This window comes from Giraffa tippelskirchi, chromosome 6 (assembly GCF_054371585.1).
Source record: "Giraffa tippelskirchi isolate mGirTip1 chromosome 6, T2T-mGirTip1v1.2.pri, whole genome shotgun sequence".
NCBI lineage: Eukaryota > Metazoa > Chordata > Mammalia > Artiodactyla > Giraffidae > Giraffa > Giraffa tippelskirchi.
This window is the reverse complement of record NC_137280.1, coordinates 33,019,519-33,044,953: the sequence shown is the minus strand read 5'-3', so window position 1 is coordinate 33,044,953 and position 25,435 is coordinate 33,019,519. Positions and strand designations below refer to the sequence as shown.

The 25,435-nt window shown below is 40.1% G+C and overlaps 1 protein-coding gene across 14 annotated transcripts in view; it reads left to right on the top strand.

The window, feature by feature from the left end:
* SAMD12 (sterile alpha motif domain containing 12) overlaps window positions 1-25,435 on the top strand; it is a 442,508-nt gene that overhangs the window by 191,842 nt on the left and 225,231 nt on the right. For 11 of the 14 annotated variants that reach the window (XR_014058046.1, XR_014058047.1, XM_081505307.1 and 8 more), the window contains one exon: window positions 8,362-8,491. Coding sequence is in view for 12 of the 14 variants with exons in the window: in XM_081505307.1 (XP_081361433.1) it covers window positions 8,362-8,491 (130 nt within the window). In the remaining 2 variants the exon portion in view is untranslated. The remainder of the gene's footprint in view (window positions 1-8,361; window positions 8,492-25,435) is intronic. The other 3 variants (XM_081505301.1, XM_081505300.1, XM_081505308.1) reach the window with 1 other exon arrangement.

Sequence of the window (25,435 nt, the reverse complement as noted above, 5' to 3'; positions counted from 1 at the left end):
TCAAGTTTCCCCAATAGATGAGACATGGACTACGAGAGAAAGGCATCCATGATTAATCCAAGATTCGGGATTTCAGCAACAGGAAGCAGGCTGTCTCTCTCAGATAAGCTGTAGACAGCCATCTAGGGAGGAAGAACAGGAGCTCATTTTTGGACAAGGTGAATTAGACTGTTTCCTAACAAACAAATAATTTTGCAGGGAAAGGAGGGAAGAGGCAGGGATCAGGTTAGATATAAACACATAAACTCTGTGTGGTTAAGAAAAAACAATTGTGTAGTACTCTATTCCCATTGACTAGAAAAGGGCAAGCATGTAATAAATGTTTTATAAATATTTGTTGAATAAACAAAAATTCAGCATATCAAAAAAAGAAAATGTTTCCTAGATATGCAAATAGAACTGTGAAGTCGTCAGTTACACAGTTTGAAGAGAAGTTAGCCCTGGAGATATGATTTGGGATTCATCATATACCAAAGTTTAAAACAAAACAAAACCATGTGATCCCATGGAGAGCCCCAGTGTGATGTGTGAACTGGAATTAAGTCCAGCAGGTAGTGAAATTTGGCTTGAATTGCTCCAAAAGTAGGACTCAAAAAGCAGTGAGAAAGATGATGGAGGTCTGACTTTGGCTTTGATACAAAAGACCATTTGATATGTTTGATACAAAAGACTATTGCTTATAGACATGAAATAATAGCACCTTTCACAGGACTCGTTTTCTAATGCTGCAAACTTTCAGAGAGAATCTTGAATCTAGATTGCAGTTTTCTCAGATCCAGGTTTCTCTAGATCTGTGCAGCTTCAAAAAAACAAAGAAAACAAATATGTAGTAATTATTTTCAAGTACAGGATTGACATTTGATCTTTATGTATTCAAGTGAGTTTGTTTATACACACACACACCCTTGATATATCTTTCCTGGGCCAGGTTTCTGGTCACCATTTTAGATGTCTTAAAGTGAATTGGACTCTTGCCTTGGGTTTAAACTTGAACCTACCATTTAGATTCCTTCAGATTTTCAGTTTCTATAGTTCAGAGCATTTTGGAAGGAAAAAAGGCCATCAAAAATTTAATATGGACAAGTTAAGGGAAAACAACTGTGTTGGGCCAAACATCTTTTTTTCTTTAATGGCACCACCATGATGATGCCTTAAAATAGTGATTCTCAAGCTTTTAATTCCAGGACCCTGTTATACTTTTTAAAGATATTGAGGACCTCAGAGACCTTTTCTTTACATGGATGGTGCAGATATGGGAGAATAACCAAATGCCCTATTTAATAAGGATCTCAAATGATGGACTGAAACCTGCAAAATTAATGTTGATAAAAAATCTGCTTTAGGGTCAGAGAGTACTAATTTGACAGAAATTCATTTAAAGAAGATGCAAAGTTTTAGAACTTTCCCCTAAGTTCAGTACAAGTCATTGATATGACTCAGTAATAATGAAGGTTTAGACTTAATAACACATTTCATTTTTTTAGTCACCACATTTAGGACACTACCTTTTGAAGTAAATACTAACAAGCTGCAATACCTGGTGGAGGAGACTGGAAAGTAAAAGGTCTAAAACAAATGCCCTATGAAGAACTGTTGAAGGAATTAATCAATGCCACACCGTATACTTGGGGAAAATGACTGAAGTTGCATAGCCACTACTGCTAGTTAGAGGTGCTACACTGCTCAGAAGAGATTAACACCACAATTAGGAGGCATACAATGATCCGGGTGATAACTGAAGCAGTAGTCAATGTTGGAAGATGTGAATGAAATGAATCTTTCATTCATTCAAGAGGAAAAGTGTTTAACTTTTACCTGGAAACTTTCTAGCAGTGAGATATCTTCTCTCGGGGAGGCAAGATGTTTAAGAGCTGCATTCACCATAAGATATGTTGGTTTTAACCCGAGAAGGACCAAGTGGATCTCCTAAACTACCTGGAGAATAAAATATAATGGAAGAGATACCTTTTAAAATTTGTCTAATCACATTTTTCCCTTGAAAGAGTGAAGGTGGCCGAAGAGGGCATTATTAGTACTTAAAAATTACTTAATTTATTTAAATGCCAAGTATTCTGTAACTAGCCCATCCTTCTTGATAATTAAAGCCCCCTTTTTTTGGTAAATGAGCATAAAAACTGCTAGAACAGACATTAATGGGTTTTTGTGTGAGTCTACGTGTTCGTCCCTCCTCCCCTCTCTTCCTTCATTTCTTTAATCTTGAGTAAGATTACACAATGGAAGACAATAAAAAAGAAGACCTGAAACTAAAGAAGAGACATTACAGATGGTAAGAGAGGAAGAAGCAATTTTAGAGTTTACAAATACCTGCAGCATCTCATTATAAGCAAGTATGTTTACCACTTTCTGATATTTGGCCATAAAGCTTTCTTTGTCCTGCCAATGGCAGTAAACAGTCTTTGCTTTCTCTACTTTTTCACAATTAACCCACTGGGCTTTTGTAAGCTGAGCTCATTAAGAGTATGCACAGCCATTGGGGGCTTAAAATTTCAGCGTTCTCTTATAAATTGAAACCCAGTAAATTAAAAAAAAAATAAGAATTTATATTGCAAAACAAATAAGGGATAACTGAATTATATGATAAAATTTAGCTTTAAAAGTATTTTGTAACATGTTCTTTCAATATCAAGCTCCTTTAAAGCATTTTTTATTACTTAGCAGAAATGCCACAAGTTTACCTTAAACAACTTGTAACTTAAGAATTTTTTCTAGAACTTCCCTGGAGGTCCAGTGGTTAAGAGTATGTCTTCCAGTTCAGGGGATATGAGTTCGATCCCTGGTCAAAGAAGATCCCACATGCCATGGGGCAACTTTGTGCCGCAACTAGCGAAGACCGCATGCTCTAGAGTCCATGCTCTGCAACAAGAGAAGCCACTGCAGTGAGAAGCCCATGCACCGCAACTGGAGAGTAACCCCCACTCTCCACAACTAGAGAAAGCCCATGCAGCAACGGAGCCCCAGCACAGCCAATAAATAAATAAATTTCTTAAAAAAAAATCCTTTCCAATTAAATGCAAATCAGAAACTACTAGAAAACATAGTTGAAATTATGGATTAAAGCAAAATTAAAATGGGAATTTCTTGCAAAAAGTAATTTGCAGACAACTTTCCTTTAAAGTCCTTTTAAAGGACTTTCAGAAATGTCATGTGTCTTTTGCGTGAAGTGAGGTGTCTGTGAAACAGAAAGTGAAGGCGTCTGAAATGCACATTCAGATTGTCTATAGAAAGGCCAGGACCAATTCAGAAAGAAAATGCCTGGAATTCTGTGTGGTGTCCAGTGCATAGGGGTTAAGATAACAAACTGCTTCCGGCCTCTTTCAGGGCAGCAGAGTAAACCAAAATTGTCTCCAGGGCTGAAAATCAGAGTATGATGCAGCAGACCTCCTGAGCATGGAGAAAGAAATGGGGCAGGTGTTTTTTCTAACGTTTGCCTTGGGCAAGATTTTTTAAAAAATTACTTTCTAATGAATATGAAATACTCTCTCTTTGTTTTACGAACTGTTATTTTGGTTTAGACTCTTATTGTGAGGGGAAATACACCATATTCAAGAAAATTATCTAATGTTGGGTGTAGAGAGAGGTATGCCTGTTGGGTGGGAGGGGCAAGGAAGTAACACCATGAAGACTGGACAGTCTACACCTCCCAGTGGGACAGTGTGGTTATTGAATAGACTGACGTGTTTGACACATGTTTGTTGTTCCAAATTGCACAGAGAAATAAAATCTAAGCTCTTTAAAGAAATCAGGTGATGGCATAGACTCCCCAAGCTTGGTTGCTGTTGCGGGCGTCATAATGGAGGAGGAATGGAAGTTGACCTGGGCTGCTACACTGGGAGAAGTTAAAGCAAAACAAACAAAAGTCTGCTCTGAGAATAGAGAACGCAGCTGCAGACCGGGGCAGTGGGAGTCACAATGGCTCTTCACGAGTTAACATGTAGCCAGCTAATAACAAGTTCAGCTTAGAGCCAAGGCTGAGAGTCAGTTGATAAAAGGGGCCAATACTTACATCACTATCTGAGTAAGAGACAAACAGGGCTTATTAACGGTAGGAATCTCTTTCCCTCTCCATTATATCTGTTATGCCTGTTTATAGGGAAGCATGTCCCCGTAGGCTCGTATAATCTTAAAAATCTATCCTGAAGTTTTACCATCTAAGCTGCTGCTGCTGCCGCTAAGTCGCTTCAGTCGTGTCCGACTCTGTGCGACCCCATAGACGGCAGCTCACCAGGCTCCGCTGTCCCTAGGATTCTCCAGGCAAGACTACTGGAGTGGGTTGCCATTTCCTTCTCCAGTGCATGAAAGGGAAAAGTGAAAGTGAAGTCGCTCAGTCGTGTCCGACTCTTAGCGACCCCATGGACTGTAGCCTACCAGGCTTCTCTGTCCATGGGATTTTCCAGGCAAGAGTACTGGAGTGGGGTACCATTGCCTTCTCCAACCATCTAAGCAGGTAACACCAAATTACTGCAGAGTAAAAGGAGAGTGTGGGCTTCCCTGGTGGCTCAATGGTAAGGAATTAGCCTGCCACTGTAGGAGATGTGGGTTCAATCCTTGCATTGGGAAAATCTCCTGGAGAAGGAAATGGTAACCCACTCCAGTATTCTTAACTGGGAAATCCCATGGACAGAGGAGCCTGGCAGGCTACAGTCCATGGGTTCACAAAGAGTCGAACACGACTTAGTGACTAAACAGCAAGAACGAAGAGTATGGGGTGAAGCCAAATCAAGGCTGCACCTGGAGTGTTAGCCTCAGAGGACCTGGATTTATAATAAAAGGAAATTTATCACACAAGCATACGTGGTGGGCTGGTGAGGGTGTATTCTGCATTGACTTGGGATGTTTGGATTCATCTCCTGAATCTCCAGTTTATGGGGCTTGTCTTGGTGCTGAGGGTAGGTACTTCATTCCCTAGAAAATGAGCAAGTGAACGAATAACCTCCCAGGAAGTTTGGTATATTGATGTGTAAGCAGTTTTACCCTCCTGCCTCTCCCTTCCTAATTTACAGCCTTCTGTGACTGGTTTATAGGCATTTTCAAAAGATTTGATTAGCTTTACTTGCAAGAAACTTGCTAGGGGTTTCAGGGCAATGATGTGTCAGCTATGAACTCATTCAGCTAATCTGAAGGAAACTTTTTAGAGCAGGAAGGAGCCAGATTCAGAGGTGCTGACTTGTGAAACATGGTGGGAAGTGCATTTCTAGCTCAAAGAGCCAAATCTCTGGTTTCTTAATCACGTGAGGGAAAGACGATGACGGGCGGAAAGGAAAAAAACTAAACAACAACAAAACATTCGCTCATTTGCTCTACCCGTGCCAGCGGCCCTTCTTTCTCATCAAAATTAGGAAAACGATTGATCTGGTTGTACACCGTGATTGGAGGGAAAAGGGCTTCCTGCCTGCGACCAGAGGCTGTGGAGTGGAAGGAAGAGGCAGATGAGATTAATCAGGAGCCACGTGAGCAGCACACAGTGGGGCTAGAACAGAGAGGGCCGGACTTCGAATCCACTGTCGATTAAGTAGCAAGGCGGCAGTCTATGCCCTCAGACTCGGTGAGAATGGTTTCATTAATTCACTATGGCTCTACAGAGCGTCTATTAAGTTCAGGGGTCTTTGAGAAGCTCAGTTGTCACAGTTCTGTTGTCAGTGTTTCAGTTGCTAAGGTTGCCATTACCCCAGCACAGTGGCGGAAGAACTATATGTGTTCTTTGTGGATTATATGGGTCAGCGATTGATTTTTTTCTGCATCGGGGTATCTGGGAGTTTGAACTAAAAGATTTGAATCCTGGTGGCTGGAATAATCTGCAGTTTGTCTACTCATTTGTCTGATGGTTGGTAGGTCAGTGGTGGCTGTCAGCTGAGATCTTACGCTGAGGGATTGGCCAAAACTCCTATATCTGGTCTCTTCATGTGGTCAGGGCTTCCTCACAGTATGGTGTCTGGGTTTCAAAGGTGAGTGCCAGAGAGGGTGAGCCAGGTAGAAGCTGTATCTCTTTCATGATTTAGTCTCAGAAGTCACAGATAGAATCAATCCCACTATATTCCATGGCCCGGCTCCCTGTGATCCCTGTCAGAGTTCAGGGGGAGGGAACATCAACTCCAAATATCAGTGGAGGAATGCCAGTCACAATAAATGAAAAGCAGATATGTATGTGCACATGTAAAATCATCTTTGGAAAAATGGAATCTGCCACTCTTAAGAGTGAAAGAAAAAACTTACCACAGCACAAAGCAAAAATTGATATTTTTTTTGATTACTTTATAAGTGATGGCCCAAAGAATCATACAATTGGAAATATACTAATAAAACATAACACTTGAACAGTTTTCTAAACTTGAATTACCCTCTATTTTCACTGTTGCTATCTGTATTATTGTTTCCTTAATTTTTTTCTTAAAATTGACCTGTTTTTTATTGAAGTAAGTTGATGTACAATATCATAATTTACAGGCATATAATACAGTGATTCACAATTTTTAGAGATTATTCTCCTTCTATAGTTATAAAATATTGGCTACATTCCCCATATTGTACAATATATCCTTGTATCTTATTTTATACCTATTAGTTTGTACCTCTTACTCCCCTACCCCTATATTGCTCCTGCCCCCTTTTCTCTCCTGACTGGTAACTACTAGTTTGTTCTCTACATCTCTGAGTCTGTTTCTTTGTCATTACAGTCACTAGTTTGTTTTATTTTTTGATTCTACCTATAAATGATATCTAGTGATAAGAGAAAGTATTTGTCTTTCTGTTTCTGACTTATTTCACTTAGCATAATGCCCTCAATGTCTACCTGTGTTGCTGCAAAAGGCAAAATTTCATTATTTTTTATGACTGAGTAGTATTCCATTGTATGTATGTTTGTGTGTGTCTGTTTCTGTGTTTGTGTGTATATGTGTACACATCTTCTTTATCCATTAATCTGCTTCTGTATCTTGGCAATTGTAAGTAATGACCCAGGTTTTTTTTTAACTCAAATTTGTTTTAAAAGCAAAGATTTAGGGTAATCTTAAATATAAAAAAATAAAGCAGAGCAGTTATTATGTGCTAGATGAAAATTCTGCTTTCTGATGACAGTTCTGAGGCTGAATGAAGCCCTATCTTTGTCAAAGATCATGTCAGTGTGTGTTGTAAGATATTAAATATATTAAATAACACTTATACAAAATCAAGGCTCTCCCCTTGTCATAATCTGAAAGTTTAAAGGGAAATGAAAGACATGTCAATAATATTTAAGTCCAGATCTGTGTACCATCCAGCATCCTTTAAAGAACCACCTGTATTAAAATCCTGATCCAGAATGCAAACAGTGATTCAGAATGATTATAAAAAAAAAAAGCTATAGCTAGTTAAGCTTCCATCTCCCCTCAACCAAGTTCCTGGGGTCTGTGAGGAAGATGAGCCTCTAGCACCGTTGATGGTTGTTAATGAATGAATGTACTTGTAACCTGCCATTGGTCCACCTCTGTGTTCTGTTTCATAAACCTCCCTGAAAGATCCAGTGAACAATAAAAGACCTCAGCTGGTTGGCTTCTACATGAAGTCTAGCTACAGTCATTATCTTACTACCATTCCCACATGCTGGTGGAATTGACTTTTTCCCTTACTTACTGTGCATAATTAATTCCTAGACTTTACAGGACCACCCTACATCCAGAGCTCCCAGGCCCACTTGCATACTTCTTAGTATGCAAGTATCTAAATCCTATAATCTTCCTAAAATAAGTATTAGCACCTGCTGGGGCCAGTTATCCTAGGTCCTAGAGATACCGGAGGATAGTGAGAAATCGACACTCTTAGAATATGGAGAAAGGCCATTTGAGGGCAGCTGCTTCACCCCCAAAATTTAATCAATTACTTAGCAATCCAGTTGTCTTGTTGTTAGAGTAGTCATCAGAAAGCACTGCTTCCTTGGGACTTTTCCCAACAGAGAGAACTCAAGAATAGGTGTAGTTTTCATGGCTTTCTCCACCTGGACCTTTTCTTCCTAGTTTTCAGGGGTATGAAGACCGTTAAAGGAGGACAAGAGTCAGATGTTTATCTTCAGGGAATCCAGCCTGCAGCTTTGACAGTGATCCCCAATGTTTTTGATACCAGGGACCCATTTCATGGAAGATAATTTTCCTATAGACCAGGGTTGGGCAGGGATGGTTTCTGGATGATTCAAGTGCTTTACATTTATTGTGCACTTTGTTTCTAAGCTAATGCTGCTGCTGATCTGACAGGAGGTGCTGTGTGGTCCAGAGGTTAGGGACCCCTGCTTTACCACACTACAGGACTTCTAACAGCAGTGCCTCTCTAGGCATGGGACTGGTGTTAACAGACCTTCTTTTCCTTCTTTTATAGTCAGCTACGGTGAAGCTGTCAAAACCAGTGGCCCTGTGGACCCAGCAGGATGTCTGCAAGTGGCTGAAGAAACATTGTCCAAATCAGTATCAGATCTACAGTGAGTCATTCAAACAGCACGACATAACTGGTAAAGTATGCAGTATCCGAAATAACTCAGTCCCTCTCCCCATCTCGATGGCCTTTCCTACACCTTCACAATGAAAAAGCATCTTCCCGCTGAAATTTTCTGGCCTGGGTTTACTTTAAAAGGGGTGATAAATTCCATATCTGGGCACACCACTGCAACTTAACAAGCAAATGTGGTTATTACAGGGAGCCGTGGGTTTTGAGTGTCCAATATAGATGTATGTGGTAATCAGGGTTAAGGGGTGGGAGGGCTCTAGAGAAAATTAGAGTGTTGCAGTCCTTGAGAAAAGAAAGGGAGGAAGTCTTTCAAATGAGCTTGGTTACAGGATCCGTAGGTAGATGTTTTCAGTAGAAAAGATTTCTGAATGGGAAAATTCTGAAGTGAGTATAATAATACTAACTCACTGCCCCTGAGATGAATACCTTCAAAGCACAAATTAAGCCTCCGTTTAGATCAAGGGGCTTTAAATATTGCATGTGGAGGTCAAGAAGCACTTGGCAGCTGGAAATATGACAGTATAATGAACTGTAAAAGCCTGTAGGATCGTGGCTCTCAACTGGAGAATAGGGTGAGTGAGAGGAAGCTGATGGGTCCACAGGGATGCTCATCAGAGTCAGGGGGTCTTTTTCAGGCCTCACCCATTCCTCCCACCCTTCTCTTTTCAAAGTCTGTAATGAAAGGACAGAGAAGCATATTCTGTGCACCAAAACTGTGCTTCAGGGGGGATAAAGTTGACAAGTCCTGATTTCAGTCCAGATCTGTAGCCCACCAGGCTTCTCTGTCCATGGGATTCTCCAGGCAAGAGTACTGGAGTGGGTTACCATGCCCTTCTTCAGAGGATCTTCCCGACCCAGGGGTCAAACCCAGATCTCCCGACTCACAGGCAGATTCTTTACCCTCTGAGCCACCAGAGAAGATCTTTCTTAATGTTTGTCTGATAGTAATAGCAAAGCCTTTTTGTTATGTATTTGAAAGTAGTGTTACCTTTTATTAGGGGTAGGAATTCTGTGATACCCTTGAGGGGAAGGGTAAGCATTTACAGTGGTTTGAAGAGAGTGAGCATTATACCCCTCAGAAATAAAGATCTCATGCTTCAATGCTTACGGAGTAAATGGTACCACTTCCGAAGGGTTTATGCTCAGTGGCGTGTTGCGAACAGCTGTCATATTGCTTTTGGTCTCCATGGACACCTCTGGTGTTGTTAGATCTCAACCTTCTTGAGATCTTGGGCAAACTCTTTAACCTAGGCAAGTTATTCAACCTCACTTCTTCATCTCCTAAGTGGAGATAATAATAATGATAATAATAATACCTGTTTCAGAGAGTTGTTGTGAAGATTAAATGAAATGGTATAATAAGCCACTAACCATTTATTGACACCTGCATACCTATTCATGTCAAAACTCATCTTGATGTGTCTAAAATCATACTACTACTTCATTCTGAGGGCAGCCTGTTTTCTGGCAAGAAAAGAAAGCAGGGGATTATTGGGGGACTTAAGACAGAATGATTTCAGATTAACATTTGGTACACATCTTTCTGACATTCACCTGTTTGAGACAGACTACTTTTGTCTACTGATCTCTGACCCCTGCCTCTCCAAGGGTGAGTGTAAACTACCCAAATGATCACAGGTGCCAAGTGGCCAGAAGATAGCTCTCAGGGCTTAAGCCAGCCTGCAGTTACCAGCCCTGTGTTGCTGGAAGCTCCAGGAATCCTAATGCCCTTGTAGACTCTGATGAACCTAGGCAAAGAGGGTTGTGAAAAATCAAGACGTGATGGCAGAGAAAACCTCAACAATTGATGCAGTCTGTAGAGTATCTTAGAGTGAGGGTTGGGTGGTAGTTACACGTCTCAGGTCAGTGCCCAGACTTGCAGCTTAGCGGTGTGATTCTGTGAAGGTGACTTGGTGTACTTCAGCTTTCTTTACCCATAAAGAGGAGCTGATGGCAGTACCTGCCTCAAAGTGTTGCTGTGAAAGTACTTCATGGTCATAGTAATCACACAGTAAATGTTAGCCACTGCTGTCTTCCTCAGTTCTGCTCTGCTTTCTATGAAAGCAAACCACACACATAAACACTGCTGAATTCATCCATCTTTATTATCCTAAAAATTGTAATGAGCACCTAAGGATGGGGCTTGGGATCTGGGCTGGTAATATTCTGTTCTTGTCTGCAAGGCCGCAATAAAAATGTTCACATGTCTCTAATTTATGCTTAGATTCTCCTGAGTAATGCTGTTCATTTACTTTTCTTAAAGCCAGGATCTCCAGTATCAAGCTCATCAAGGAATCATGTCTATATCTCTGTAACATATAAACAATCTCCTAATTTGGAGGCCCATGATACCATAATGATGACTTTAAAAGATGTATTGAATAGAAGGAAGAATAAGGAAGAAAAAAGAAGACAGGCTTTCTGATTACAATCCTGAGGCAAATCCTGCTTCTCCACCTGCCACTGCCCCTGCTCTCCACCCCTCAACCTCTGGCAAGTAATAACTGTGCCACACTACACAAGCTAGTTTCAAGTTAGTGATATGAGAATAATATTTATCTTAAAAGGTTGTTGGGAAGATTAAAGGGGATGATGCATGTGAAGGCTTTAGCTTTATGCCTGATACATAGTAGACATTTATCTGTTTAGCAAGTATTTATGGAGCATCTACCCTGTTCCAGGTTTGGGGAATACAGCAATAAATAAAATGAGCAGTGATCTGTGTAGGGAAAAAAATTGTGCCTCCATAGAAAACTATGTATCCTCAATAGCACATCATTCCAGGTTATCTAATTCTGATTCTACAAAGCTGTTTTACAACTCTGTAAGTTGTAGGAAACTGATAGCAGTATAAAATAATTCCTGTTGTAGGTGTATAAATTCTGTCCCACAGAGGTGCAACTGACTTCACAGTCCACTGTGGAAAAGGTGAATTTTGCCACCCCTTTACACATTCACATCACTCCTGATCTAAAAACGTGTCTGCTGTTTGGATTCTCCTTTGAGTTGGTTGTAGTATCTTTTCAGTTTCCACAGAATCTTAAACATGTGTTGATTTTTGTGTTTCATGAAAGTCATGCTTTTAACACTTTTGAAAATTATCCTTCAACCTTGTTAATTGTTCCATTTTTTAAAACTGATTTTAGCCAACAACTCTATTAATATCTTTCTGATGCCTTTGTTTGAGGCTTCCCTGGTAACTCAGATGCCAAAGAATCTGCCTACTGTACAGGAGACCCAGGTTCAATACCTGGGTTGGAAAGAGCCCCTGGAGAAGGGAATGGCTACCCACTCCAGTATTCTTGTCTGGAAAATTCCACGGACAGAGGAGCCTGGTGGGCTATAGTCCCTGGGGGCTTCCTTGGTGGTTCAGAGGCTCAAAAGGCTGCCTTTATTTAAAAGACATTAAATTTTAAACAAACTTCTCCCACCCTGCACCGTACAGTTTCTCCAAAGTCTGAGAAAAGTTAAATATGTTTTCACACACCAGCATTCAAAACCTTTTGCAAATTTCCTATTAGGATTTCTGCGCATTTCACTATGTCCAGAAGGCACCTGCTATTTTGTGGCAGATGTGTTTAATCAGAAGAGACGCTACTAGTGGTAGTAACTCCCTGCAGAAGCGCTCTTAACAGGCATAAGATGGTTAGAACACCTAAGAGGCATTAGGCTGGATAGATTTAAATCATCAGATTAGGCTTGAAGGAAAGAAATTTGTCTATTTTCTTGTGCTTGCAAGATTCTTTTCCCCAGCTTTCCGAGGCAGGGCTTGGAATGCTGATGAGGAAGCTCAACTGGGGCCAGGTGTAAGCTCACAGGCAACTTTCAGATTCTCTTTTAAGCACAGTTAAGAATCTTTTCAGGTTTGAGGCGATTTCAGCCTCTAGCTATGCCTAATATTCTTCCTGTGGTGGTCACTAAAGTCAACTCATTTCCTTCAGCATCAAGCCCTCCGTCTGTAAAGGGTTCTTTCCCCTGCCAACTTTAAAGACCTATTTTCATGGATGAGGCACTCAGAGTGCCCCAAAATATACAGTGTATTTTTAAAAACTATTTTAAATCTGTAAAAACTTTCCACATGGCCTGCTTCATGGAACAGTGATGGGAATCCTTTAGATGTCTGCAGGAATAAATACTTACTGTGTAAATGTCCCCTGTAGATGGTCAGTATTGATTTGTCATATTTCTCAATGGCCTCCTCCAAAATTAGTGACTATATCTGGTTCTTTTTGTGCTTCAGCCACTGCCCATTTGTACCTCATCCCCCTTTGCAGAATATTCCCCTGGGATGTAGCATCCTGGAACTTGGCAGTTCTCCTTATGCTATTTTTTTTAATTTTTATTTTAATTGGAGGCTAATTAATTACTTTACAATACCTATGGCTGATTTGTGTGAATGTATGGCAAAACCAACCTCCTTATGCTATTGAATAAAGGAAAATGAAAGTCAGTTGTGTCCGACTATCTGCGACCCCATGGACTATACAGTCCGTGGAATTCTCCAGGCCAGAGAATTTGGCCTGGAGTGGGTAGCCTTTCCCTTCTCCAGGGAATCTTCCCAACCCAGGATCAAACCCAGGTCTTCCACACTGCAGACGGATTCTTTACCAGCTGAGCCACAAGGGAAGCCCAGACCTTTAGGTTGTAGACTCCGTGCATTTGCTAACCTTCTGCTGTGGTCTTCCTAGTCTTTCATTATGGTTAGTTACCCATCCAGGCCAATGGGGTGTGCAGTTAACAAGTGTCAAAAGAAATGGAGTAATTATTTTACGTGCTGTACCTGTGAAAACAGTACTTTGTAAAATCCTGTATATCCCAGTAGAATGTGGGCTTGTTGAACCACCACACAGCCTCATCTGCATCCACACATTTTCTCGTCTTTATTGGATTTTGCTCTGGGTAGTGTGTCCTACTTTTGCATGTTTGTATGTTATATTTCTCTTTGGTATGAATTGCTCTACCTTTTTTAATTGAATCTCAAGCAGCATTTTATTTCTGCACTGTAAAGTTTTGACATCATCAGGGCATGAGTTTCCCATAAATCATTTTCCAATAACAGCACTTATTCTTCTTTGATAGAAAGCTTAGTAATGTTACTCTGTATTCCTCAGCATTCTTAAACCAAGGCTGCCGAGTTTGGTTGTCTTGATGATTCAGGATAATAGACTTCTGAATGTTGAAAGGGGCTTCAGAAGTCATCCCAAGTTTTATAGGATCAGTTTAAAAATACCCCTTTCAATGAAAAATATGCATGGAGATCATAATATCAGCTTCATTCCTAATAAAGCTTTTCTGAGAATGTCATTTAGGTCTTCAGATGAACACACCCCTTTCTCTGGATGATTCCAGCTTCCTTTCCAGCTTTAGTTCAGATACCACCTCCTACAAAAGCTTTTCTTACTCTTCCTCATCTGGGTTCAGTAACCCATCCTGTAGCTCCCAGGATAAACACTGTGATAGGACGTGTGATGTTGAGTTGATACTTGAAAAATGTAATTATTAGGAAGTTCTGCGGAGGTTTAGCTGAAACCCATCCTTAGATCCCGTTTAGGTTCCTGGGTTAGAAACCTTTGCTGAATAAAGCCCTCAATACAGATTCTCATGCCCGGCCTTCATGGAGCCATGGTACCTTCCCCTGGCCTTTTCTTCATCACAGTGGTCTGTTGCGTGGCCATCCCCAAATGCCTCCTCCCATATCCTTTCTTCATAAAGAAGAAAGTAAGTAGAAGACTTTTCTTCTAGTAAAGGTCTTGTTGGCTGCTACACTGAGAAGTTTTACATTGTCTGATGGGACTTCCCTAAAACTGTTTACCCTCTATCCCATCTGTCTTCTGCCTCTTGTTGCAGAAAACAGGTTCCTGTTCCCTTCTACAAACAACCTTTTCTGTCTCTACTTTCATGAGACTCCCCTTGTGTCCTCTGGATGTTTGCTTTCTCAGTTGTAGTCATCCTCTCGTCTTTAGCTACACCGGTGACCTCCTTTCTCTCTAAATACAGTTGACCCTTGAACAAAGTGGGTTTGAACTATAGAGGTCTACTTACACGCAGATATTTTTCAATGGCAACAGTACCACGTGGTCCATTGAATCCTCGGATGCAGGGAAACCATACACACGAAGGGCTGACTATAAATAAATAAATATATATATATATGTATACACACACATACACACACACACACATATACATATATTACAGGTTGATTAACCACCCTCATTGTTCAGGGGCCAACTGTAGTTTCATTCTAGCCCCTTGACCAGTCCGTTTCTATTAATACTCATTTCATTTATTTGTTACATCATAGTTAATTCACTTGTTTTATAAGATTTCTGTGACCACTACTGCATGCCAAGCAGAATACTATATCCAACAGCTTCAGAATGTTACACCCTTGCAGTTCAAGAGACTTATTCACCATGATGGACTATTTGTCTGGGCACAAATCAGTCTCAGTCAATTTTTAAAATTTTCAGTTTTTTAATTTAAAGTGAAATTTAAATTTATTAATTTAAATTAAAGTGAAATGTAAATTAAATTTATTAAATTGTAGTGGTGCAGGGTGCATTATCTGACCAAAACAGAATTAAGTTAGAAATCATTACCAAAATAATCAAGAAGTAAATATTTAGAAACTTAATGCACAACCATGTAACCACGTGGGAAAAAGGGGGTGGGGAGAGAATCACAAAAGAAAATAGAATGTATTTTGAACTGAATGATAGTATCAGGTTGGCCAAAATGTTCATTTGAGTTTTTCTGTAAGATGTTATGGAAAAACCCGAATGAGCTTTTTGGCCAACTCAGTAGAAAGATTAATGTTTCTAATGTTTTTGTGGCACAGCCTCAGTAGAACTTAGAGGAAAATCATTGCATGAAATGCCTGTATTAGAAAAGAAGGAAGACTTGAAGTCAGTGAATTAAAATTTTATCTTAAGAAGTTAGGAAGAATACTAATCTCAAAGAGCTAAAGTCAGTGAGACAGGAAACATACACACAATAGAGAAAATTAACAAAGGTAAAGTTGATTCTTTTCAACAAAAATTGATAAATGTCAAGGTAGACTGAACAAGGCGGGGTTGGGGGGGAAGTAGAATCAAGTGACAAATTGAGATACCACTAAACCTTCTACATGATTAAAAGAGCAGAAAATATTATGAACAAGTTTGTGCCCATATCCTTAACAACTTAGATGAAAAGGACTAATTTCTTAAAAACTATAACTTAACAAATCTGACTCCAGAAAACTAGAAAATTTAAATAGCCACAGATCTCTTTATAAGTTAAACTTTCAATTAGAACTTCCCATAGAGAAAGCTTCAAGCACACAAGTCTTTTTCCAGTGAATTAAGACAGTCAAGAATTAGCAACCAAACCTTTACAAATTCTTTCAGAAAATAGAGAAAAGGGGGAGTACTTCCAAACTCATTTTATTTGACCAGACTAATCCTGATACCAAAATCTGACAACGGTATTATAAGAATGGTATGGTACAGACCAATATCCTTCATGAATATAAACCTACAAACCTTGACAAAATACAAGCAGGTTGAATTTCACAGCAGACAAAAAGAATATTAGACGAAGGAGCCTGGTGGGCTGCTGTCTATGGGGTCGCACAGAGTCGGACACGACTAAAGCGACTTAGCAGCAGCAGCAGCATGTGTGTATAGGAGTGCCAGGTTGATTCTCTTTTTTAAAATCAGTGTTTTTCATCATGTTAAGCATATTAAACGTAAATGATGTCATATGATCATCTCATGAGATGCATAAATACCAGCTCTGACATGTAAAGAACTTGGATGTCATCACTCTGATCCTTACCACAAGAGAAGCTGGACACAGAGTTCCCTGGCGGTCCAGTAGTTAGGACGGTGAGCTCTCGCTGCCAAGCGTTCAAGTTCAATCTCTGGTTGGGGAACTAGCATTTCACAAGTCATATAGTGCAGGAAAAAAAATGCTGGACAAACTGAAAAACAGCAGGGGTATTTTTGGACCCAAAAGTCTGATGTCACAAGTCAGATCTCCATCCTGTAATTTAGAGAGAAAGGCACATGCTGGAGCTACATGCCCCCAAAGACTGCTTAGCTGGAACAGAGTTGACCCAATAATAAAGGTCAAAAAAATTGGACCCTTCACAAGGAAAATAAAAGAATGGCGAATAAGCATATAAAAATATGCTCAGCAGTGTTATTAGGAAGATGGAAGTAGAACCCAGTGAGATATCACTTTACGCCCAGTAGAATGGCTAAAATCCGAAGCATTGGCAATACCAAGTGTTGCTGAAGATATGAAACAACTGGATCTCTTGTACACTGTTGTGAGTAAGTATGGTGCCACCTGATGCAAAAGCTGAATTTCTTAGACAGTTAATCATACACTTATTAGATGATCCTGCCGTTCTACTCAGAGATATTTACTCAAGAGAATTGGAAACATATGTTCATAAAAATTCCAGTCCGCTCATATTCAGAACAGCATTACTCAGACAAAAATTTTAAATAAGACGTAAGTCTTCAAGAGTAAGATGGATAAACAAATTGTGATATATTCACACCAGAAATAATACAGAACCGTACAAAGGAACCAACTACAGATACCTGTGACAACATGTATGAATCTCACATTGTACTCAGTGAAAGACATTAGAAAGAAAAGGACAAATACAGTGTGATTCCAATCGTATGAGAATCTAAAACAAAATGAGCTACAGTGATGGAGTGACAGCAGTGGTTACTTCTGGCTGGGAGGATGCCAGAGGGGAGACTGATTATAAAAAGGAGCAAAGAAACTTTCTGTGCTGATGAAAATGCTCTGTATCTTTGTCAGAGTTTATTTGGCACCTCAAGGATGTGAAATGTATCATAAATAAGTTAAATCTCAAAGTTAGTTTTTAAAAGCTTGTGTGTTTTCCAGCTTTTCTAAAATGGACATACTGTCTTTAAAAGGGAAAAATGGAATATCATCCTGCATCATTACATACTGGTTATAGAATCATTTATGTTAAAGGTAGATATGGTTTTATATTCATTTATCTATAATAATAATATATATAATGAGACTGAGTTTGCAAATCCACTTTTATGCATTTTTCACTGGAAGAATAATCAGATACCAGAGCATTCTTATATAGAAAGGTATAGTTTTACCAGTTGTTGGAAAATTACACTGCTGATGAAGAAAGAGCAGTTCTCTTGTATTGAAATTCTTATTGAGCCTACAACTGTGTGTCCAAGACACTTGTATTTCACAGATGAGTTAAATTTCACGAAGTATTTGTTGCAATAGCAGATAGTTGGTACTTTTATATTTTACTCATTAATTTGTTGTTCAGTTGCTAAATTGTGTCTGACTTTTGCAACCCCATGGACTATATAACACAGGAGGCTTCCCTGCCTTTTACTATCTCCCAGAGTTTGCTCAAATCCATGTCCACTGAGTCAGTGCTGCTATCTGACCATCTCATCCTCTTCCACCCCCTTCTCCTTTTGCCTTCAGTCTTTCCCAACATCAGGATCTTTTCCAATGAGAAAAGCCACCTGGCTCTTTGCATCAGGTAGCCAAAGTATTGGAGCTTCAGCATTAGTCCTTCCAATGAATCTTCAGAGTTTACTTCCTTTAGTATTGACTGATTTGATCTCCTTCTTGTCCGAGGGACTCTCAAGGGTCTTCTGCAACACCAGAATTCGAAAGCATTAATTCTTTGGTGCTTAGCCTTCTTTATGGTGCAACTCTCACATCCATACATGCCTACTGGGAAAACCATAGCTTTGACTGTATCAACCTTTGCAGAGTGATGTCTCTGCTTTTTAAGATGCTGTCCAGGTTTGTCATAGCTTTCCTTTTTTTTTTTCAATTAAAAACTACTCTCACCACCATTTTATAAACCAAAGAAAGTTTAACAGCAACAACAACAAAAAAACCCTCATGGTTTAGATAAAAATGGAGTACATTTTACTGTGAGAAAAACATACATTGTTTTTTATTTCTCCCACTTTCATCACAGATCAGCACTGCTTTGTAAGCTAGCTTAAAGAAACTACTGCTCTTGGGGGACATTTTTTGATATTCTAAATACATCATTTGTTTAATAGTAGAGATGGTGTTTGGCAGGATAAGAGTGGAAGTTGTCACCAAATGAACTATTTGTTGTTTCACAGATCAGAATGAGAACAGAAGGAATATTCTTTAAAAAAAAAAAAAAAAAACAGCAGCATAGATTTAAATACACCGCATATACTGCTGTTCTTGTTTCATCTGCTGACTGCCCTCTGTGGGATTATTGTAATCCAGACTCCTCTCACATGTGGGAGGGTTGTTATGGCTACCAGTTCTCTCTCAGATGACCTTCCCCCTACCCTTACCATCTTAATAGGTTTCATAGTTTTGGAAACAGACTCAAGGAGAAGGCTTGCCTTGGTCCCACGTCCAGGAAATGGGGAGCTGGAGTCAGGAACTAGTGTTTTAAACCCTTACACCAGTGCCACTCTCGCTCACAAGATACCCTTTTCCCAGCCAGCACCAGATAACAGACCCGGCTTCTGAGACCTGAGAAATGGCTGGTGCCAGCCAGGAGGAATCTTCTTACCAAAGTAGCAATTCTGGAGCAGTCTTGCTTTAGAAAATCCATTGTAAGTCAGACGGAGAAGGAGAAAAATCATATGACACCCCTTATATGTGAAATCTAAAAAAAAATGGTATGAATGAACTTACAAAACAGAGACTCTCAGACTTAGCGAACTTATGGTTGTGGGGGCGGAGAGGTATAGTTAGGGACTTTGGGAAGGTCATGTACACAATGCTATATTTAAAATGGATAACCATCAAAGACCTATTGTATAGCACGTGGAACTCTGCTCAGTGTTATGTACCAGCCTGTATGGGAGGGGAGTTTGAGGGAGAATGAATACATGTATACGTATGGCTGAGTCCCTTTGCTCTTCACCTGTGACTACCACAACATCGTTCATTGGCTATACCCCAATATAAAATGTTTTTGGTGTAAATTTTTTTTTTTAAAAAAAGAGAAAACCCTTGACATCTTAAATACTGTCTACTGTATTTTGGAGATTTTCTATGTGCAAGAGGCTCTGCTGAGAACTGTCTGCCTGTCAGGTACCTATAACTGGAACCATCAGTGTTGGCGAGTTAGTAGCTTTCTATCTTGCAGGCTGTCACAGGTGAGGAAGTGAGGCCCAGACTTCAGTGAGTGACTCAAACTGAGCACTTAACATCAGCAGGACCTCCCACACAGGCTTGTTGGGAGATGAGAGGAGTGAGAACATACTTAAAACAGTGCCTGGCACAGGGTGCTGCTGCTGCTGCTGCTAAGTCGCTTCAGTCGTGTCCAACTCTGTGCGACCCCATAGACGGCAGCCCACCAGGCTCCGCCATCCCTGGGATTCTCCAGGCAAGAATACTGGAGTGGGTTGCCATTTCCTTCTCCAGTGCATGAAAGGGAAAAGTGAAAGTGAAGTCGCTCAGTCGTGTCCGACTCTTAGCGACCCCATGGACTGTAGCCTACCAGGCTCCTCCATCCATGGGATTTTCCAGGCAAGAGTACTGGAGTGGGGTGCCATTGCCTTCTCCGTGGCACGGGGTAGGAGCTCAATAAATGTTACCTTCCATCCTCCTCATTATTGGCCTATGTTTAGTGAGTGAGAAGCATTTCATGCTTACACTAGAAAAGCAGGACAGCATCAGTTCCAGGTTACCAGACTAGGAGACTCCTCCTCCGTCCTCTTATTCACCTGTGTAAACAGAAGCCCAGAGCTAAGCTGATCTGTGCAAGGGCACACAGATTTTTGGATTACCAGGAAATGTTAAAAGCTAGGTCACATCACCATGGAAGAACAGGAGACCCATTCTTAGGGAGAGTCTAGCAGGTTGCCTCGCTTAGAAGTAATCAGAGTGGGGACCTGAAACAGACAAGACTGCCTTTCAGTGAGTGTGTTTTTCCAGTTCCAGGAGCAGAGTGAAGGTTTTATAGCCATCAACTCAATCTCATAGTTCTTAACTTTTTCAACCAAATCCAGCTTTTCCTTCTCTTCCTTCTCTTTATTCCACCTTTCCAGTCCTTTAAAAGAATGTCACTACGTTATACTAAATCAGCTATGATCCAAGATCTAGCTTCCATTGCCCCTTACTTTGAACACTGAGCTTTTTACCCTGTCAGAGAAATTAAGTTGATGAAGCACTTAATCTGTCCTGAGAAGTCCCTGTTTGCTTTTCAGCTTCTGTATCCATTTGATTCCTTTTTTCCTGATGGTTTTATTAATTATGCTGTCTTGTTTTCCATTTTACTTTGTGTGTTTTGGGAACATGCTAAAGTCAGATTGCAAAATTGGAGTTCCCCTCCCCTTGGTTTTGCTCCTAATCCCTGTTTGAAAATTCATATATGTGTACTCCCTTCTTGTCAAGTCAGATTTCCCATCTGCATGGAGCCCAGGTTTTATGGGCCAAGCCTCTGTCACTGCACGCTATTGGGGGATTGGAAATTATGCCCTTTTAGAGGCCATCTGCTAAGTGGACCAATGACTCTCCTCCTTCAGATGGCTTTGTTTACAGTGATAAGCATGATGCTATACATTATTGATGGAGAAAAACTGAAGCCCACATGCGGGACTGATTCTATTAATTTTTAAGAGCTTATGGCAGTGTTTGGATGAAATGTGATTGTCCTCAAGAGGTCTTGGCCAGCATCATTCTAGACCATTTGTATTTGCACTCTGATGTTCCTCCTGCAGAGTTTCATTAGGTATAGTTTCCAATTCCCATATTTACTTTAGAGTATGGCTGTTAAGGGTTTAATTGCTCTTGACAACCTTCAGATCTTGGAAAGTTATGAAAGATTAGAGAAAACAAGGACTGTGATGGAGTCCCCTCCACTGTTGAGTTGCCTTGGCCAAGTCTGTTTAGCCTCTCGAACCTTACAAAGTTGATGTTAGTTATTATTGCTGTTGTTGTAGATATGTAGCTGAATGGACTCCATACAAAGGTTTGTAAGATGCAAAGGAGAGTATAAAAATTACTTTGCAAATGGTAAAGAATGATGAAATACGTGTGTGTGTGTTAAGTGAAAGTATTAGTTGCTTAGTCGTGTCCAACTCTTTGCGACCCCATAGACTGTTCCCCTCCAGGCTCCTCTGTCCATAGTATTCTCCAGGCAAGAATACTAGAGTAGGTAGCCATTCCCTTCTCCAGGGTATCTTCCCTACCCAGGTATCGAACCTGGGTTTCCTGCATTGTAGGCAGATTCTTTACTTTCCGAGCCACCAGGGAAGCCCCATATGTATGTGTGCATATTATACATAATATATGTGTATGTATAGTTCTTGTTTTCACTGTATAATTATGGCCCTAAAAATTATCAGCTTCAATTTCCCAGGGCACCAAAATTTTGCTTCACCCCATACATTTTTAAAGTAGTACTAATTATTGTAAATAAATATCAACTTATCTCCCAAACAAATACTTAGCATCAAATACTCTCAATACATTTCTCTAGTAACTCAGAGTGTAAAGAGTTTAGAAGATTTAATTCTTGATAATTAAGAAAATTACCATGTTGGGGACAACCATTTATTATTAAAAATATTTGGGTGTTTGCATGCCAAGCACTCTAGTAAGTATTTTGCATGTATTTTATCTTCATGAACCCCATAAGGTATTGTTATTCCTGATTTGCAAATGAGAAAATATGAGACTCGGAAAACTTGGTATCTTATGTCATGCAAGCCTGAAAGTAGCAAAATCAAAGTTTAAAGCCAGGGCCATCTGAATACAAAGCTCATGTTTTGACCTCTATGCTCTAAAGATAGCACCATATAAGTACAAGTGAGTGATACAGAAAATAAACGTGGGAATTAGTACCAAAGAGAATTTGAGAAGGAACCCTTATCTATGGTTTATTAGAAACTCTGCTTGGAGGAGGCTGAGCTCATTTGTATGAAATTTTAGAAGAGAAAGTCCCTGAAACATCAAACTGTGTTTGTATATTTGGTTTGATCCTGATAGAATTTGAAAAGAAAATATAACAACTTGTGAGCCACAAACCTCACCACTCCCTGTTGCCTCAGACCCTGCCTTTTGACATTTGTGTTAGACCTGCCTGAGCCTGCAAACATTTGGATTTCTGAATTCTGAGGAGAAAAACAGCAGTGGAGGTGGAGATAGATCAGAGGAGTAGATTGAGAGCTTCACTAGAGAAGGCTTGAGTGTCAGGTTATGGAAATTAGATTTTCCTCTCTTGAGTGTCATTCAACAGCCATCAGTGGTGAAGCATCTTTAATGATGAGTGAAATGATAAGCTCAAAGCACTCCTGGAAAAAAATCAAATGCGCAGATGGGTGACATCACCAAGGTATGACTTGTTGGCCCAGGTGGATTCTTAAGCTGTTAGATAGGTCTTTCACCAATCTCTAGCTTTTCCTCTTTCTGGTTACCAGAGGTGGTTTCATACCTAACTCCCTTTCCACAAAGCCCTCATGCCCGCCATTCCTCTTAGCATAGAGATCAGTAGTGATGAATTGTCTCAGTATCCCTCCCTGCAATATTATCTGCATTTTTACCCCTCCTTAACTGTTTCCCTTATGTCTCTGAGGGGGAAAAAAAATCCCAAGGCCAGTACCCTAACCATGCTCTTCTTTCTGCCCACATGCCCTTTCTCCTCCCCTAATCCAAGAATCTTATTCATCTGTTTTTCCCTTCTTTCTCTGGCTTCAGATTTCTGCCTCCACTTTCAGTTTGAAAACATGCTGTATCCTACCTACACCCTCCCCCCCTTGCTATTTTTACTCCCATCTCGGTGATCTAGGATTTCTGTCTTTCTCCTAAGCAATCTCCTATGATCCAACTTTATGGCTCTCTGGGAAACCATCTTTTGTCATTTTACACCAGACTGGACCAGCTCACTTCCTGCATTGACATTGCATACACACTTTCTGTGTATGTGTGTATAGATATATATGTGTGTATATGTATATATGTATATATATGTAGATGCAAGCTTCCCAGGTGGTGCAGTTGTAAAGAATCCACCTTCCAATGCAGGATATGTGAGTTCCATTCCTGGGTCAGGAAGATCCCCTGAAGAAGGAAATGGCAACCCACTCTAGTATTCTTGCCTGGAAAATTCCATGGACAGAGGAGCCTGATGGGCTGTGGTCCATGGAGTTGCAACGAGTCAGACACAACTGAGCATGCATGCATGTATATATATGTTTGTGCATGTATGTGTGTGTGTGTGTGTGTGTATATATATAGATGTAGATGTGTGCACTTCCCAGGTGGCACTAGTGGTAAAGAACCTGCCTGCCAATGCAGGAGACATAAGAGATGCGGGTTCAATCCCTGGGTTGAGAAGATCCCCTAGAGGATGGCACAGCAACCCACTCCAGTATTCTTGCCTGGAGAATCCCATGAACAAAAGAGGCTGGTGGGCTACAGTCCATGGGGTCTCAAAAAGTCGGACACAACTGAAGTGAACTAACCAACCCATGTAGACGTATATATGTATATAAACAAAAGCTACTGGATAAAATCCAAACTCTTAAGCTTGGCATAAATATTCCTCAATTTCATTTGAGTCATTCCTTGTGTCCACCGATTCTACAACTGCAGTAGACCGCACTAATTCTTGTCGCAATATATTCACCTAGTGAGCTTTTAGTAATTTTCAAGACCTAATTCCAATTATTCCTCTCTTCCCTCCTTCCCTGGACCTTTCCAAGCAGAATTAATTTTTCCATCCTGTATTTTCTTTACATAATTTTTAAGCAACAAATGACAGCTATTACTGTTAATATTATAAGACGTATCATTTGGTTACATGTTTATCTGCTTTCCATCAGCCCAGAAACTCCCCTAGGGTAGAAAGAGCATCTGATTTATCTTACCATCTCTAGCTGTGTTAACCCAATGCCTGACATAAAATAGGAATTTAATAAGTGTTGATTGGATTAAATTGAGTTTATTCTTCCTTTGATAGGCTGAGCCCTGAACTTAAAGCTGTTCTTCATTTCCGTTGATAAGAATACTTTGATTAGTCCTTCAGTTTCCTGATTTGCCTCCTTTTCATGAAGCTTATCCTATCCTTTCCTGTCTGTGATGTCTTATAATTACAGTCCATGGATAATCAAGTCTCTCTTCCCATCTCATTCTTAGAGAAGCCCCATTTTACTTTTTTAAAGAACTCCTATTCAAAATGTGTACCGAGCCCCCAAATGCCATCTTTAAGTATACTTGAATGACAGACTCTCAACATTTTGCAGAATTCAGAGTCCCATATTTCCTTCAGACAGGTCTTCCCAAGGATGTTTTGGCAGGTTGTGTCTGGCTCTCTGCTCAGTGCCAAGAGTGGTTGTCACCATGTCGTGGAAGCTTGCTGGGCCCACTGAAATTCAAGAGACAGGTGTTATCTTGTAGGGTGGAAAGAATATCCTTTGTCTGAAAGCTTCTGTTTAGGGCAGCAGGGCAGGAATATGGAATCTGTCACACCATAGCTATGTTTAGTGCTGGTTTGCCTGTGTTTCACAAATAACAAGGGATAATACAAATGTAGTGTTATGGATTTTGTCATCTAAACGTCTGGACTTGGGTGCAGTAGTGCTAGATTGAATCCCAGCCCTTCATGGCAAATTAGCAAACCCCAAACTACCTTAATGACATTGATACTATCTCAGAGATTATAATTAACAAAAGAAATGAGAACAGTGAGTGACTGGAATTGCTAATATGGAGCAGTTTTAACCAACAAAATTGGCAATTGCATTAGGTTTCCCATAATAGTGGAATGATGTATCTTCTCTAAAGGAAGTAGATAATAGTAGGTAATGCTTTTGAGAATTTTCTAATATGCAGGGATCAGTATTAAATACTTTTTATGCATTAATGATTATAAAGAGAGTTATCCTTCTCTTTATATATGGGCAAAATGGACAGGGAGGTTTCA